Source organism: Myotis yumanensis, unplaced genomic scaffold, assembly GCF_028538775.1.
Source record: "Myotis yumanensis isolate MYYU_CA2020_CCGP unplaced genomic scaffold, mMyoYum1.0.hap1 SCAF_13, whole genome shotgun sequence".
NCBI classification, from domain to species: Eukaryota; Metazoa; Chordata; class Mammalia; order Chiroptera; family Vespertilionidae; genus Myotis; species Myotis yumanensis.
The window spans coordinates 55,760,484-55,779,145 of NW_027223764.1; the positions used below are offsets into that span (position 1 = coordinate 55,760,484).

General features: G+C 36.9%; 1 protein-coding gene across 2 annotated transcripts in view; it reads left to right on the plus strand.

Moving 5' to 3' along the window:
* PARG (poly(ADP-ribose) glycohydrolase) overlaps nt 1-18,662 on the plus strand; it is a 185,661-nt gene that overhangs the window by 150,682 nt on the left and 16,317 nt on the right. For both annotated transcript variants that reach the window (XM_070433168.1, XM_070433167.1), the window contains exons 14-16: nt 11-89; nt 6,040-6,148; nt 18,253-18,358. In XM_070433168.1, coding sequence (XP_070289269.1) covers nt 11-89; nt 6,040-6,148; nt 18,253-18,358 — 294 coding nt within the window. The remainder of the gene's footprint in view (nt 1-10; nt 90-6,039; nt 6,149-18,252; nt 18,359-18,662) is intronic.

The window sequence follows — 18,662 nt, forward strand, 5'->3', positions numbered from 1 at the left end:
TTTTTTTCAGGTACTGAACAGTACAGTGAATACACAGGCTATGCTGAAACTTATCGCTGGGCCCGGAGCCATGAAGATGGGAATGAAAGGTGAGTTCATTTCTGACTTGATTATCGCATGGCCAGAAGCTAAAGAATGTGGCCTCGTATGTTCTGTCTGCCATCTATTCTTATTTCAGAAATTTAACTTTCTTCTAAAATTCAGTATTACAGCTTCATTAGTAGTTAAAACAGCATTACCATATATCAAAAAGAAATGAAAGCCAAAAGTCTAAATCAAGAACAGGGCGAGCAGAGCTCTTTACAGTTTTTGCATCTTAGCTGCCAATTCTAAGCAGTCAATGGAGGTTAACTTCCAAGGACAGACTTATTTAGACTTGGTTATAGTTATAGCTTAAAACCTTTAAACAGCATAAGTAGTTATCCTTACGTTTTCTGGGAGGCTAGGTAGGTGAAGGAATCTATGTTCAGACAATTTGCCTACTGCTACAAACAATTGACAGCAGAAATTACAGTGAACTTTGCTGCTGCTATCTTCTATTTTTATTGAAATATATTTTTACATGATATTGCTTCCCCAATAAGTTGGTTTAACAGAGGTGAATTTTTATGCAACTGGAACCTGGATGCTTGTGTGTGTGTTCTAATGAAGAAGAGCCAGTGTGGGCTTAAATGCTCCAATCAAAAGGGTAGCTGAATGGATAAGAAAACAAGAACCAAATATATGCTGTATACAAGAGATTCACCTCAGAACAAAAGATACACACAGACTATAAGTAAAGGGATGGAAGAAGATATTTCATGCAAATGGAAAGGAAAGAAAAACAGGGGTAGCAATACTTATGTCTGACAAAATAGACTTTAAAACAAAGTATATAATAAGAGGCAAAGAAGGACACTACATAATGATAAAGGGAACAATCCAACAAGAGGATATAACCCTTGTAAACATTTATGCACTCAACATAGGAGCACCTAAATCTGTAAAGCAAACTAGATGGACATACATCATGGAAGAGATTAGCTGTAATACAGTCATAGTAAGGGATTTTAACACCCCATTGACATCAATGGATAGATCTTCCTAACAGAAAATCAACAAGGAAATGGTAGCCTTAAATGATACACTAGATCACAAGGATTTAATTGATATCTTCAGAGCATTTCACTCCAAAGCTGCAGAATATACATTTTTTTTGAGTGCATATGGAACATTTCTAGGATAGACCACATGTTAGGACACAAAATAAGTCTCAATACATTTAGAAAATTAAAATCATACAAGTATCTTCTTTGACCAGAATGGTTTTGAAACTAGAAATAAATCAAAAGAAAAAAAAACTGAAAAACACACAAAGATATTGACTCTAACTAGCATGTTACTAAACAATGAATGGGTTAACAGTGAGATCAAGGAATAAATCAGAAGAGACCTTGACACAAATAAAAATGAGAACTCAGCAACCCAAAATCTATGGGACACAGAAAAAGCAGTCTTAAGAGGGAAATTCATAGCACTACAGGCCTACCTCAAGAAATAAGAAAAATCACTAAATAAACATTCTAACTTTATACTTAGAAAAACTAGAAAAAGAGCAGCAAACAAAGCCCAAAGTGAATAGAAGAAAGGAAATAATGAAGAGCAGAGTAGAAATAAAATAGAATCTAAAATGAAATTCAAAAGATAAATAAAACCAACACCTGTTTTTTTTAAAGATAAACAAGATTGACAAACCTTTAACCAGACTCATCAAGAAAAAAAGAGGGTCAAAATAAATAAAATCAGAAATTAAAGAGAAGAAGTAACAACTGACACCAAAGAAATAGAAAGGATTATAAGAAAATATTATAAACAACCATATGCCAACAAATTGGACAATCTGGGCAAAATGAGTAAATTCCTAGAAACATACAATCTTCCAAACCGAATCAGGAAGAATCAGAGAGTCTGAACAAAGACAGATTACAACTAGTGAAATTGAAACAGTAATAAAAAAACTCCCAACAAGCAGAAGTACTGGACCAGATGGCTTCACAGGTGAATTTTACCACACATTCAAAGAAGAATTAACACCTAGTCTTCTCAAACTATTCTAAGAAACTCAAGATGAGGGAAGACTTCCAAAGTCATTTTACAACGCCAGCATTATCCTAATTCCAAAACCAGATAAAGGTGCCACAAAGAAAGAACATTGTAGGCCAATATGCCTGGTCAACATAGTTGGTAAAATCCTCAACCAAATACTAGCGTACCGTATCCAGCAATACATTAAAAAGATCATACAGCATGATCAAGTGGGATTTATTCCAGGGATAAGGTTGTACAATATTCACAAATCAATAAATGGGATATACCAAATACATAAAATGGATAAAAACCACATAATCATACCAATAATACAGAAAAGGCATTTGATAAAATCTGGCACCAATTTATGTTAAAAACTCTCAGCAAAGGCAGAATAGAGGGAACATAATAAAGGTCATCTATGACAATCCCACAGCCAACATCATACTCAGTGGGTAAAAACTATAAACATTTCCCTTAGGATTGCAAACATGACAAAGGATGTCTGCTTTTATCACTTTTATTCAACATAGTACTGAAAGTCCTAGCCACAGCAGTCAGACAAGAAGAAGAAATAAAAGGCATTCAAATTGGAAAGGAAGAAGTAAAACTGCCATTATTTGCAGATGACATAATACTGTATATAGAGAACCCTAAAGATTCCACACAAAAAACTACTAGAACTGGTAAATGAATTCAGTGAAGTAGCAGGATACAAAATAAATACCAGAATTCAGTTGCATTTTTATACACCAACTAGAGGCCTGCTGCACGAAATTCATGCACTCGGAGGGTGGAGGGGTGGGCGCCACTCAGCCCGGTTTGCGAGAGAGCGTAAGCCAGGCCATGGGACCCCACCAGTGCATGATCGGGGCTGGGGAGTGATGTGGAAGGTTGGCCAGCCTGGGAAGGACCACAGGAGGGCCCCAGGGAATGTCTGGCTCATCTCACTCAGTCCCTATCAGCTGGAACCCAGCAGCAAGCTAACCTACTGGTCGGAGTGTCTGCCCCCTGTGATCAGAGCACATCATAGCAACTGATCGACTGTTTGACTGTCTGCCCCTTGGTGGTCAGTGAACGTCATAGCGAGCAGTTGAGTGGCCTTAGCATATCATTAGCATATTATGCTTTGATTGGTTGATTGGACGACTGGACACTTAGCATATTAGGCTTTTATTATATAGGATAATGAACTATCATAATGGGAAACTAAGAAAACAGTCCCATTTACAATTGCATCAAGAAAAATAGAAAAAACCTAGTAATAAGTTTAGCCAATGCTGTAAAAGACCTGTACTTGGAAAATTATAAGACACTAATGAAAGATATTGATGAAGATAGATATAAGTAGAAGCATATACCATGTTCATTTGGATAGGCAGAATTAACATCATTAAAATGCTTATACTACCAAAAGCAATCCATAGATTTCAGTGCAATTTCTAAGAAGATACCAATAGCATATTTCACAGAACTAGAACAAATATTCCAAAAATGTATATGGTAACATACAAGATCCCAAATAGCACAGCAACCTTGTGACAGAAGAACAAAATTGGACATATCAGGCTACCTGATACCAAACTATATTACAAGGCTATAGTAATCACAACAGTGTGTTACTGGCATAAAAACAGGCATATAGGTCAATGGAACAGAATAGAGAGGCTAGAAATGAGCCCACTTTATGGACAATTATGGCACAGGGGGCAAAAACATACAATCAGATTAAGATAGTCTATTCAATAAATGGTGTTGGGGAAATTGGACAGATACATGTAAAAAAATGAACCTAGACCACCTTTTTACATCATACATGAGAATAAACTCAAATGGATTAAAGACTTAAATGTTAGACCGAAAATCATAAAACTCCTAGAAGAAAACAGGGAGTAAAATCTTATACACTTCTCATAGTAATATTTTTTCTAATAGATCTCCTTGGGCAAGGGAAACAAATGAAAAAATGAACAAATGAGACTACATCAAACTAAAAAGGTTTTGCACAGCAAAGGAAACCATCAACAAAATGAAAAGACAAACCACTGAATGGGAGACCATATTCCCCAATGATACATCTGATAAGGGATTAATATCCAACAACCCAATGCCAAAACAAACACCAAACAACCCAAATAAAAAGTGAGCGGACGAGCCAAAACCGGTTTGGCTCAGTGGATAGAGCGTCGACCTGCGGACTGAAAGGTCCCAGGTTCGATTCCGGTCAAGGGGATGTATCTGGGTTGCAGGCACATCCCCAGTAGGAGATGTGCAGGAGGCAGCTGATCGATGTCTCTCTCTCATCGATGTTTCTAACTCTCTATCTCTCTCCCTTCCTCTCTGTAAAAAATCAATAAAATATATTTAAAAAAAAAAAAAAAGTGAGCGGACGATCTGAATAGACACATCTCCAAAGAAGACATACAGATGGCCAATAGACATATGAAAAGATGCTCAACACTACTAAACATCAGAGAAATGCAAATTAAAACCACAATGAGATATCACCTCACACCTGTCAGAATGGCTGTCATATACCAAGTGCTGGCAAGGATGTGGGGAAAAGGGATTGGTGGGAATGCAAATTGGAGCAGCCAGTGTGGAAAGCAGTATGGAGTTTCCTCAAAAAATTAAAAACGGAACTGCCTTTTGACCCAGAGATTCCACTTCTAGGAATATATCCTAAGAAACCTGAATCACTAATTCAAAAGAATATATGCAACCTTATGTTTGTTGCAGCATTACAGTACCAAGATATGGAAGCATGCAAGTGTCAGTAGATGAGTGGATAAAAAGCTGTGGTACATTTATACAATGGAATACTACTGGGCCTTAAAAAAGAAGGAAAGCTTACCCTTTGTGAGAGCATAGATGGACCTGGAGAGTATTAATGCAAAGTGAAATAAGCCAGTCAGAGAAAGACTATCTTACTCATGTGGAATCTAATGAACAAAATAAACTAACAAACAAAATAGAAACAGACTCATAGATGGAGAACAAGCTGACAGCTGTCAGAAGAGAAGAGCATTGTGGGACTGGGTGAAAAAGGAGAAAGAATTAAGAAAAAAAAAAAGCCAAGTGGCAGAAATCACCAGCTACCGCCCCTGTGGTCATGGCCGCTGCAGCAGTGCAGGTTTAGTCTTTGTCATCTCAGGCCAGCCCCTGGCCTCTCCCTTTGTTTTGGTTAAACCATGTGGTTACAGTAGTTATCTGTGTGGATGCTTAACTTATGATAGTTATTTACAGACTAACATGAAGGTTTTTATTGCTGTTCTTCAGAGTGGAAAGTTGCTTGGCATATCAATATGTGCAAATTTATGAGATGAAATATTTGGAATTTTATGTTTTCAAAATCATCTCAGCGCTTCCTTCATATTTCCACAGGCAACGTGTTATTTGTGCTGCTTTGTGTTATTGTCTGCTTTGCTGTTTTTGTCTTTTTAAAAATATTTCCACAGTCAGCGATTGAGCACAGTAGGTAGAATGTTGTACTGAATCGTTACACATGTTGTAACACTTGACTTCTTGGGATTATTTCTTGGGTGATGTACGGTGATGTTACAGACCCAGTGACCTAGAGGAGATCTTTCAAAACACAGGAGGAATGAGTTCTTGTCAAAATACAAATGCCATATCTTTAATATTAGAGGAAAACAAAGACCTAAGGTTTTTTTTGTTTTCCCCCAAATCCTTTAACCTCTGAGACTCACTGTAAATGATGTACCCGTTTACAATATATCATATTTTTTGTCTCTCCATAATTTTTCATTTTGCTGTATAATGCCTGACAGTCCACAATGTGTACCTTGGAGTCTAAAATAAAATAGTGTTTTTTGCCTTCCTGTTTTTCTGAGATCTATGACATGGGTTTGTTTTTAATATTTTAACTCTCCCAGTGTCTTAGGAAACCTGAGGGTTTTACTTTGTGAGTGCTTTTCGCTGCCCCTCATCTTTCCCTCCTGTCCTGCCCAGGGACGACTGGCAGCGGCGCAGCACTGAAATTGTCGCCATCGATGCCCTTCACTTCAGACGCTACCTCGACCAGTTTGTGCCTGAGAAAATCAGACGTGAGCTTAACAAGGCCAGCAACCTTATTTCTTAGTTCATCTGGCAGCTGTCATCTATTTACTGTCATTTTATTAATGCTGAAATTAATGCTTTCTGGTAATTCTTGCAGTGTCAGTATGTCTGCCCATAGCTCTCCTGATTTAATGGATCTGTCAGCTTGTACAAGATGTACTTTCCATTTCGTAATTGTTTGATTACTGATGCCAGATAAACTGTTGCTTGACATGAAGCCCCACATGTGCATTTATCTCACCAAGTACTGGTAGCTGCTTTGGAACATTATTGCAAAACTATAGAGATGTGAATGAACCCTTAACATTTTTTAGACCTACCCAATGACATTTTTCTCCACAGGTATACTTGCAGAATTAAAACAGGTAAACCATAAAAGTCCAGTTAAAATTGTTCTATTGTGCATAAGATTCCTGTGAATTATTTACTGATTTTGGCAATTAGACATATTTATTGTGGAATCTATGATTTTCTATGATGCTTAGTGCTGTCTACTATAATCATTTTCTTTTAAATTGTATTACAGAAATATAAAAATGAGCCATTCCTCTTGTTAGTTTACGTTTTCACCACTGTTAACCATAATAAATGTACTATTATATAGGGTTGCTGATACTATTCTCTAGCTTTAGGGTCTTACCATAACAGTTGGCTTTTTCTTTAGTTCCTCAACCTACTCTCACAGCTAAGAACACTGGCCCAATTCTGAAAACCATGGTTTAACTCCTACGGTAGGATTTAGTATGAGATTGTTTATGAAGATTATGAGGTTTGTGGTTCTGCATGGTTACAGATGTGCCATTCCCTGCACCGACTTCCGAGAATGGGAACAGGCTGGGTGTGTCTCTGCAGGGGTTGGAGTGCTTTGGATTGGCATGTCGGCATTCAGTGTGTCATCTTCACATCTTTCTGGGTCTCCCCACAGGAATGGTCCCTCCTTGTGGTGGTCTTCTTATCCCAGCTGAACCACCTTGCCTTTCAGATTATTAGTAAAATAAACAACCAAATAATCTTAACAACTTAGTAGCCATTGTAAATGTAATTATTACATTTATTATCTTATATCCTAATCTACATGAGAATCTAACTTATTGCACATGTTTTCTTATATATAATTTATTAGGTTGTTTTAATGTTTAACATTCTCAAAGGAATCTCATAAAAAGTTTGAAGATTAAATGCACTGTTTCCCAAAGTTGAATTTATATAGATATTGTTTGTTTACCTTTTTTAAAATTTATTTATTTATTTATTTATTTTATTGATTTCAGAGAGGAAGGGAGAGGGAGAGAGAGATAGAAACATCAATGATGAGAACGAATCATTGATTGGCTGCCTTCTGCATGCCCCCCACTGGGGATTGAGCCCGCAACCCAGGCATGTGCCCTTGACCAGAATCGAACCCGGGACCCTTCAGTTCACAGGCCGACGCTCTATCCACTGAGCCAAACCGGCTAGGGCTGTTTACCTTTTTAAAAAAGTAATTTCAGCCGAAACCGGTTTGGCTCAGTGGATAGAGCGTCGGCCTGCGGACTGAAAGGTCTCAGGTTCGATTCCCGTCAGGGGCATGTACCTGGGTTGCGGGCACATCCCCAGTAGGAGATGTGCAGGAGGCAGCTGATCGATGTTTCTCTCTCATCAATGTTTCTAACTCTCTATCTCTCTCCCTTCCTCTCTGTAAAAAATCAATAAAATATATTTAAAAAATAAATAAATAAATAAATAAAAATAAAAAAGTAATTTCACTATCCAGAAAGACTGTTTTTTGTTATATTAGCAGCTATACTTTCTCTTACCTGACTCTGAAAGTCAGAATTTGCCTGAAGGATATCTTTTATTAACTATGTTTTAAAATGTAAGCCTGTTTTGCTGTTCTAAGCTCTTGCCTTGTAGCAGTTGTTTCCAAGACAATGTTTTTAGTATATCAATAGGATAAGAAAATTTATATTTAGATTTTCATCATTTAGATTTTCATTTTATATTTAGATGTACCTTATTAAACATGTATATGTGAATTTTTCACATGTTCATTGATACTAGAAGTCCTTTATATAAGCAGTAGAAAGTGTGGAGAGAAATATATAAAAAGGAAATGTATTTAAGCACAATCATGTATTAATTAACACAGATTTAAATGTTCAGTTTTTAATGGATAAAGTCCATATTTTCACATTCCTTATGAAGGAGGTAGATAATTAACTTTTAGAAATTATCAACAAGTATGATTTTTTTTTTTCAAACCTCACCAGAGGACATACTAAGAGAGAGAAAGAGGAAAGGAGAGGGAGAGAGAGAGAGAGAGGGAGAGAGAGAGAGAGAGAGGTGTGAGAAACATAAATCAGCTGGACGAAGGGTATCTGCTAGAAAAACTGCATTATCATCTTCCCATTACATTTCTATTCTAGAGTTATATATATCATTGATTTTGAGAGGGTGGGGAGGGAGAGGAAGAGGGATAGAAACATCAATGCAAGAGCATAACATTGATCTGCTGCTTCCTGCACACCCCCGACCAGGGATCAAACCCATAACCCAGGCATTTGCCCTGACTGGGAATTGAACCAGCAACCTTTCGGTGCACAGGATGATACTGCAACCAACCGAGCCACTCTGGCCAGACAACAAATATTATCTTTTAAAAGATAACTCTGAGCATACATAACTCTTTTTTTAATTTCCCATGGCCAATTGATGTTCTATAAATTTACTTATATAGCACTAACCTTCAGTTTACCCATCCTCAAAAACACCAGAAATTTTAAAAATGTGAAGCCTTGGTATATGTGAATAAGTTGTTAGTTGTGTTACCAACATAGAAAAACATTTTATAGAGACCTTATAAGATAAACTTCATACCAAAAGAAAAGAGTGCCTAGCACACTGCCTTGCTTAAGGGAACTTCTCAAAAATATTTGTTAAATGAGTTAGTCAATGATTAATTAAACTTCTTATATATTATTAATACAGTTTTTAAAGATAAACGTTTAGATATAAATAAATTATCTCAAATCACTCAAAATGTTACATATTTATGGATATTTCTTAAATATAAATGCTAAATAAAGTAACTAAAGCCCAGTAAATCCCAGTGTAAATGGAAGTGTGACACAGATGAAACTACATGAAGCAGATGGGTTGGTTTTTAATGTATAGTGTTGCAGTTCTCTATTTGTTTTCAACCTGCCATTACTTATGTCAGTATGCAGGTCAGCCTAATTTATATTTCATAAAAGCTTAAGCCAAATGCATGTAGAAACTTTAAAAAAATTATACAAGTAACAGTAGTAAAATTGATCATTAATGTTAAATGATTGCATATGTGCTAGGCATTCTACTTCACACTTAAAAAGCTATGTCTGATTTAATCCTAACCTCACAGTGTAGACACTGTTCTTATCTCCAGTTTAGAGACAGTGAACTGAGCCTCAGGAAGTTGACTAACATGCCCCAGGCCAAAGAGATAGGCAGTAAAGAAGCCAGGTTGCCCTTCCTTCAAAGGACTTTCTTTTTTTCTTTTTATCACTTTCAGCGGTTCTTAACCTGTGGGTCTCGACCCCTTTGGCAGTCGAACAACTCTTTCACAGGGGTCGCCTAAGACCATCCTGCATATCAGATATTTACATTACGATTCATAACAGTAGCAAAATTACAGTTATGAAGTAGCAACGAAAATAATTTTATGGTTGGGTCACAACATGAGGAACTGTTTTAAAGGGCCAGAAGGTTGAGAACCACTGGCTTAAATGTTCATTTTCTCACAGTTCTGGAGGCTAGAAGTTAGAAGTCTCATATCAAAGCATCCATAGGTTTGGTTTCTCCTGAGGCCTTTCTCCTTGGCTTGCTGTGGCAACCTTTTCACTGTCCTTCTATGCAAGCATGCCCCTGGTGTCCTTATGTGTGTCCAGATTTCCGTATCTTAGTTTTTGTTTATTTGTTTGTTAAGCCTCACCTGAGGATATTTTTCCCCCATCTATTTTTAGAGGAGTGGAAGGGAGGGGGAGAGACAGAGAAAATTGATGTGAGAGAGACACATTGACTGCTTGCCTCCCAGCCTCCCAGGCCTAGGCCTCCCAGTGGGGCCTGAATCGAGCCACAACCAAGGTACGTGCCCTTGACCAGAACTGAACCCAGTACCCTTCAGTCCCAGGCCGACACTCTATGCCAGGGGTCCTCAAACTACTGCCCGCGGGCCACATGCAAATACAAATATTGTATTTGTTCCCGTTTTGTTTTTTTACTTCAAAATAAGATATGTGCAGTGTGCATAGGAATTTGTTTATAGTTTGTTTTTTTTTAAACTATAGTCCGGCCCTCCAACAGTCTGAGGGACAGTGAACTAGCCCCCTATTTAAAAAGTTTGAGGACCCCTGCTCTATGCACTGCTATTCACTGAGCCAAACTTTTTCTATCCCCACCCCCACATTCCTGAGACTCCAATTACCTGTATTCTTGAGTGCCTAATGTTGTCCCACTGCTCATTCATCATTCATTTATCATAGTATATTTATATTTATGATTTTTTTCTTCTGTTTTATTTTGGGTGTTTCTATTGCTATGTCTTCAAGTTCATGATTTTTTTCTTCTGCAATGCCTGTCTACTGCTAATCCTGTCTACTATATTTTTCACTTCAGAAATTATAATTTGCATCTTTAGAAGTTTTAATTGGATCATTGTTTTTATCTTCTGTGTCTCTATTTATTTTTTTAATCCTCACCCAATAATATGTTTTTATTGATTTTTAGAGAGAGGAAGAGGGAAAGGGGGAAACAGAGAGGCAGAAACATTGATCAATTGCCTCCCATACACACCCCCAAACCCACAACCCAGGTATGTGCCCTAACCAGGAATCAAACCCGTGACCCTTCTGTGCATGGGACGACACTCCAGCCAATTGAGCCACACCAACCAGGGCCCATGTCTCTATTTAATATGCTCAGTCTTTAAGCTAGCTTTTAACTTATGAAATAGCTACAACTATTACAATGTCCTTGTCTACTAATTTTGTCATCTGTGTCATTTCTAGGCCTATTTCTAGTGACTGGTTGTTCTCCTCAATATGCATTGTATTCTGTGCTTTGTATACCTGATAATTTATGATCGGATGCAAATGTAAATTTTGCATTTCTTGCTGGAATTTTTTAAAATGTTCTTTAATTTTGAGCTTGTTTTAGAAATAAGTGACTTGGACAACTTAATCCTTCGGAGGCTTGCTTTTATGCTTTGTTAGGTAAATCCTTTAGACCAGGGCTAATTTGACGCCATTATTGAGGCACTGTTTCTACTTTAGCGAGTGGAAACACAAGGTATATATGGCCCTGTATAACAGGGACTGTTCTATGTACTGCTTTGTAGTGATCCTTTTCTGGCCTCGGGTTAATTTAGTCACTAATCATGAACTGAGTAGCACTCAGCTAAAGAATCTAAGGCCTAAAGTCCAATACAACTTACTGTGATGATGGTATTGTGACTAGTGAGCATTTGAAATGTGGTTAGGGCAACTGATAAAATAAAATTTTACCTTAATTACTTTTTAAAAATCTAACTCCTCATACATAAAGATTACTATAACTAAATCTGTCTTTCCAGACTTTTTACCTGTTTCAATCTTAAATCATTAAGAATATTTCCTGCCCTGGCCAGTTTGGCTCAGTGGATAGGCTGCGAACTGAACGGTCCCGGGTTCGATTCCGGTCAAGGGCACATGCTTGAGTTGTGGGCTCAATCCCCAGTAGGGGGTGTGCAGGAGACAGCTGATCAATGATTCTCTTTCATCATTGATGTTTCTATCTCTCTCTCCCTCTCCCTTCCTCTCTGAAGTCAATAAATATATGTATTTTTTTTAAAAAAAGAGTATATCCTGCACTTGTTAAAATATGATCTACAAGCATGTGCACCTGGCTTACCTCTTCTTTTTTAGTCATAATCCTATACTGTAAGCAAGCTTCCAGTGAATACCTTTCTCAGTATCCCTTTCTGTTTGATACACTTTTTAAAGAAAATTTGAGGATTCCTCCTTGCTTCCCCTGACAATTTAATTTTATTAAATTCCCATGAGACAAGGAAATACCACAAGCGTAAAGTTAGCCCATCACCACATGGGCTAACATTGAGAAAGCACTTAGGGCCTGGCACGCGGGAAATCATTTAATAAATGTGTGGCTTTTTATTTACTACTATTTTCATAAACATTTGCCCTTTTAGCAAAGAATCAGTTTTCTAATTCTTTCATTGACAAATAAGAAAGCAGTAAGTGGTTTTGTTAAATGTTACTAATAACTTAATTAGAAAACTAATCCAAATAACTTTGGGCTTTCTAAATTAAAGCATTTCATAACTTATTAGGTACACTTAGCTATTAAAAGAGAGTTAATAATAAATTTCAGTAGATGCAACAGGAAGTTTTCCAGAAACTGACAGCACAACTTGGAGAGGGTATTAAATGTTTTACATCTCATTGTGTTTTGTCAACTTGGGTTTAAAGCAGAAGTCTATATTAAATCACTTTAGAGATGACTTGCACAATTCTACTTTCTTTTTCTTTCTTTCTTTTTTTTTTTTTTTTGCATGCCAGAGAGAAAGTAGGAATGAATAGAAAAACTCTATTTTTCTAAATGAAGCAACAAACATAAGACCAGTTTTCACCATCAGAATTCAGTGTGGATCTTTGAACTCTAGAGGCCTATCTGCTACTTTGGGGCATTGTCACCAGATAATAATTGAAGGGCAATCCCACAAAGTGCTTGATTACTTCTGGAAACAGTCTGCTTCATCTAGGCTCCACTCGTATTATTGGACGACATGTGGCCTGTAAGTAGAGTTGGTTTTTAAAAGGAAAAGTCAGTCTCCTTTTAGCTAACTGATGCTGTGAAGCAGTGTTTAATCCCCTGAGAGATCAGCTGGGTGACATTCTAGAGAAGAGTTATTTTTGTGATTGGGAAGATTTACGACTCCAGCTTGCAAAAGTGGCAAATAGCTCAGCAAGGGAAGAGAGAGATCATCTGTGAAAGCTGCATTTAGCCATGGTTAGACTCATTCAGGTAAGATTAAGTAATGAATGTATTTTGTGGAGGCTTCGGGGTCAGAAATTTAACAAAGTGAAGAGACCACCCCAGCAGGAAATCACTACCATTTAACTTTTTAAAAATTGATTCATTTATTGATTTTTTTTATTGCTTATCACCAAATTTAGAAGGGGCTTGTTATTAACCCAGAGCTTGATTAACAAAACCAATCAATACTTGCTGCTGATATGTCTAGGAAGTTCAACATCTGATCATTTATAATCTTTTCTTGAAATGTATCACTACTTTTCAGAAATATTAGTTCAAGTGAGTTTTCCCCTAAGTTTCTCAATATATAGAATCAGAATAACCAAACAGATACCTATTCTAATCTTCTGTTTTACACATAAGAAAGAAAACTACAGTCTGCATAATTCTTTCATTTTATATTGCTTTTTTTGTTGTTCTTAATCCACACCCAAGGATATTTTTTTTCCATTGATTTTTTTTTAGAGAGAGAGTGAAAGGGAGGGAAGGAGGTGGGGGGAGGGGGCAGAGAGAGAGGGGGAGGGAACGAGGTGGGGGGGGAGAGAGAGAGAGAGAGAGAGAGATGTGAGAGAGATAGATGTGAGAGTGATACACTGATTGGTTGCCTCCCGTATGCACCCTGACCAGACCAAGGATTGAACCTGAAACCAGGTACCTGCCCTTTACCGGGAATTGAACCAAAGACCCTTCTGATGCTTGGGGCGACTCTCTAACCACTGAGCACACTAGCAAGGGCTTATATTGCATTTTTTAAAAAGCAAAATCAATTTATTAATCTTACAGTTATTTTATTTATTTTTTAAATATATATTTTATTGACTTTTTACAGAGAGGAAGGGAGAGGGATAGAGAGTTAGAAACATCGATGAGAGAGAAACATCGATCAGCTGCCTCCTGCACACCCACTACTGGGATGTGCCCGCAACCAAGGTACATGCCCTTGACCAGAATCGAATCTGGGACCCTTTTCAGTCCGCAGGCTGACGCTCTATCACTAAGCCAAACCAGTTAGGGCAATCTTACAGTTATTTTAAAGATAAAAAATCATCTAAATGTTTTCATTTGTATAGGTCTTTCTACATGAATATTTAGCTTCATATATATCTGTTCAAAAAGTACCTATAATTTTGTATTTTACCTATTTATTTTAGCCCTATATTATAGATATTTTTCATACTTTCTAATAATCTTCATAATAATACGTTTAATAGGCATAAAATCTGTGGGATTGATATACTGTGACTTAACTACTTTTTGAACAATTAAGTGGTACCAAGTTTTTCTCTATTGTACATATACATACTATGGTAATAAACAACTTTACACAGTTGCTATTTAATAAAGTAGCAAAAGAAGTTTATAAAATTGATTAACTGAATCTAAGGATAGTTTTAAGACTATTAATTAATATTATTTGATTATCTTCCAAAAGATTCTCTTAAGTATAGTTGGTATACAGTATTATATTAGTTGTAATACTTTCAGGTGTATAATATAGTGATTCAACATTTTTATATCTTACAGTGTGATCACCCCATTAAATTTAGTAATCATCTGTCACTGTGCAAACTTAACACATATGTTCCCATGATTCTTAAGGGATTTTTTATGTTATGTTTGTTGTTTTTTCTTTCCTTTTTAATTTTTGTTGTTGTATTTGTTTTTAAGAAATCACAGTATTCTAAAACCTCAGAAAATCAGTATCAGTACCAACTATATTACTTTAAGTTAAATAATTATTATTCCTAATTAAATTATTAATCTAGCAAGTAAAATAATATGTTTATAGTATAGTGAAAGACATAGTTTAATTATATCTACTTGAGCCTGCTAAAATTAATGTTGCAGACTGAGTTTTTACAAAAGTGTGTGTGTGCTTCTGCACATGGGTGCATGGATATTTGTGGTACACTGTTCCTGAGGATCATCTATTTCCTGGACTCATTTCTGGGCCTGTAGGTTCTCACATCAGTTTTCTTTTTTTCTTAATATATTTTTATTGATTTCAGAGAGGAAGGGAAAGGGAAAGAGAGATAGAAACACCAATGATGAGAGAGAATCATTGATCTGCTGCCTCCTGCACGCCCCCTACTGGGGATCGAGCCTGCAACCAGGGCATGTGCCCTGACCAGGAATCAAACTGTGACCTCCTGGTTCATAGGTCAACACGGAACCACTGAGCCATGTGGGCCAGGCATCACTTCAGTTTTCTTTATTTCCTTCCTACATCTCTATCTTTACCACTTCCTGGTTGGGCTCTAGGTTTTTACTCTAGATACCAGTATTTTCCTCCTGCCTCTTGTTTCTTAAAGTGTTCATTGATATCTTCTACTTACTGTCCTGAGATATAAATGCTTCCCCTTTTTCCAAGTTTAAAGTTGTTTATTAGTAAAAAAAATAAAAATAAAAATAAAAAATAAGTAGCTCTGTCATTGGTGAAGGTCATATCAGGATGTGATTAAATTTAAGCTGGATTTCTATTACTCTTACTGTACTGATTACTCTCCTCAAGTGGCTCTGGGTGGGGAAAATATAAAGTATTTGTTGCCAGTGTGGAGCTCTTGAGAACTCCTGGTACCTTTCCCCATGAAGTAAGAACTTGGCAGTTCTTTTAAGGCAGAGGTCCTCAAACTACAGCCCGCGGGCCACATGCAAATACAAATATTGTATTTGTTCCCGTTTTTTTTTTGTTTTTTTTTACTTCAAAATAAGATATGTGCAGTGTGCATAGGAATTTGTTCATAGTTCTTTTTTTAAACTATAGTCCGGCCCTCCAACGGTCTGAGGGACAGTGAACTGGCCCCCTGTTTAAAAAGTTTGAGGACCCCTGTTTTAAGGTCTCTATCCTTACCCGATGGTTTTTCTTACTGAAGTAGCTCAATTACTCCTGTGAAAGGAAAGAACTCCCTGACAGTGACGCTGCCCTGGTTCTAGCGTTTGAGGGACCCTGTCCTCGCTGGAGAAGGAGCATGGTTGTCCCTCTTCAGAGGGGCTTGCTGCTTCTCTCCTCTTTCTGACCTTGGAAATGTTTGGCTCTAACAGAATAAAAGAATTTTATAATTAATTATTACAAACAGTTATTTTTATATCTAATTATCATGTAATTGTTTTATATCATTTAATTTCTGATTATCTTTTTAAAGTTTTATTTGATAAAAACACCAAATGCAGGTTAATTTCAGTCATATAGTTTGTTTTAGTTGTGGCTATTTTTTAGGATAGGATTTTTTTGGTAAAATTGGTTAATACTTTATATTAGATTTTGCTTCTAATCTAAATATTTAAAATTCTGTTATTAGGCTTTTGTTTCAGGAAGCTATTTTTGTTCCTTAAAGAAAAGTTAGCTTAGATATGTAGAGATAGTAGTGAGAAGAGACTAAAGCCAGTCTGACATATAGAACAGAAATGGCATGAACAAGGAAGCTAAGAGGTCTCCCTCTTCAGCGAGGCATGGTAGGAGAACTTGACAGGCAACCAAACTTACATCTACTCTGACAGAGAGTGCTCCCTTTCTTGTTGGCATAAAGGGAGGGAGAGAATATCTCTCAAGAATCTGCTAAAAAAAAAAAAAAAATCGAGCTTTTTGATATGTTTTACCTGAAAGGGATTTTCAGAAGCTCCATGCATCTAATTTTACAGGTCATTTGTGAGTTCTGGTGTAAGCTCTGCACCGCATCATTGAATAATGGTGTGGTGGCAGCTTATAATTAGTATCTGTCAGGATTTACAGCCTAGGAGGGGTGGAAGGAACTGCCTTGTTAATCCATCCAGACAGTGGGTAAAATTTTTATACCTTTGTGGAAATTTCACAGAACAATTGACTGTATATCTGTGTGTGGATTTCATAGAGCATCTTTCTTTATACTTGGTTTTTCTCTGGGAACATCTGTCACAGGTCATTTTTATTTTATTTATGATTATGCATAAGCTATATTTTTTACTTTGATTCTTACTTGAGAAAACCCAGGAAGATTTGCTTTGCTATTGTACTCAACCTCTTAATAGAGTTTGATAGTTTTAGAAAACTAAGAACCCTTAGGAAGCAGGGAGACCAACCAGGCTGATAGGAAAAAAAATGGACATCAGAAACTCTGGGACCTTAAACTGCAGTCTTCTCATACAAAATGAACTGTTCATGTAATTAATACTTAGTCAGCATCCTTGGGATATGTTGTTCTTTTCTCAGGTTACTGAGAAATACATTTTAAAATATTCTCGTTTAAAACAGCTTGAAACTAGAGAATCTTGGAGCTGGAATGGTTCTTAGGATTATTTTGTAACCAGGTGTAGGAATCCCTTTTATAATATAGCTGCTTTCTCATTGTTAAGCATTTTAGTGGCAGGAGGCACATTAAAAAGCTATTCACAGTTATTAATCTAGTTCCAATAATTCAGAGAGAGTGCTAAGAAAACATAATAGTAATTGCTCTTTACCTTAATGAAAAAATGGTGATCAAAAGCCTTCAAATAAAGCAGTGTTTCACGTGCCTTTCCTATCTTAAGTTAGTTCCTGGTAGTGTGTCATTGTGATGCTATCAGCTCTTGAAATGTCGCTGATATTTTCATTTCTATGTCTTTGAATTGAAAAAAGAAACTGAGGCCCATGTTGGGTTAAGGCAGGGGTGGGGAACCTATTTTTCTGCCGAGGGCCATTTGGATATTTATAACATCATTCTCAGGCCATACAAAATTATCAACTTAAAAATTAGCCTGCTCTGTTGGGTCAAACATTTAATTAACTCACCCCTCATGCCATGGAGGGCCGAGCACATGGTGTCGCAGGGCTGGTAAGGCCCGCAGGTTGGACGTCCCTCACCCCTGGCTTTAGGGCTTTGATTTGCCCAGCATCAAAGCAAATAAGTATTAGAATTAATCATTTCTTACTCTCTTTCTTGTATAATCCCACAACTTTTTGTTTTTCCCTTTATTTTGTCCCCTAAGGAAAAATAGAGAGATAACATAAGCTTGCTAATGGATACTGCTCCAGTCCATCTAGTTAGAAAGACTGCCAGTGTCCAGTCACTCATGCGCTTTGATACTTGTTTAATCCTGCAGGCTTACTGTGGATTTCTCCGTCCTGGGATTTCTTCAGAGAATCTTTCTGCAGTGGCCACGGGAAACTGGGGCTGCGGTGCCTTTGGGGGCGATGCGAGATTAAAAGGTGAGTGGACACGTTGTAAGAAGGATAATAGCATTCTGACTAGGGAGAAAAGTTAGTCCTTCAAACTGATTTTCTATCATAATAAAAGACCACAAAGATCTAAGAGAAGAGAAAAAGAATACTTGACACTATCCCCTTTTTTCTTATTGTGTTTAAAGGAATCTTATTTTTATTTACTGTTTCCCTTCAGAGGTTACTTATTTCTCTGATCTACCATGTTCTTTCACGGAAGTGATTTTTGTGTGTGTTCAGAGCTGTTTTGTTGACTCAGTCATTCATTTACCAAACTTATGGGGCATTTGCT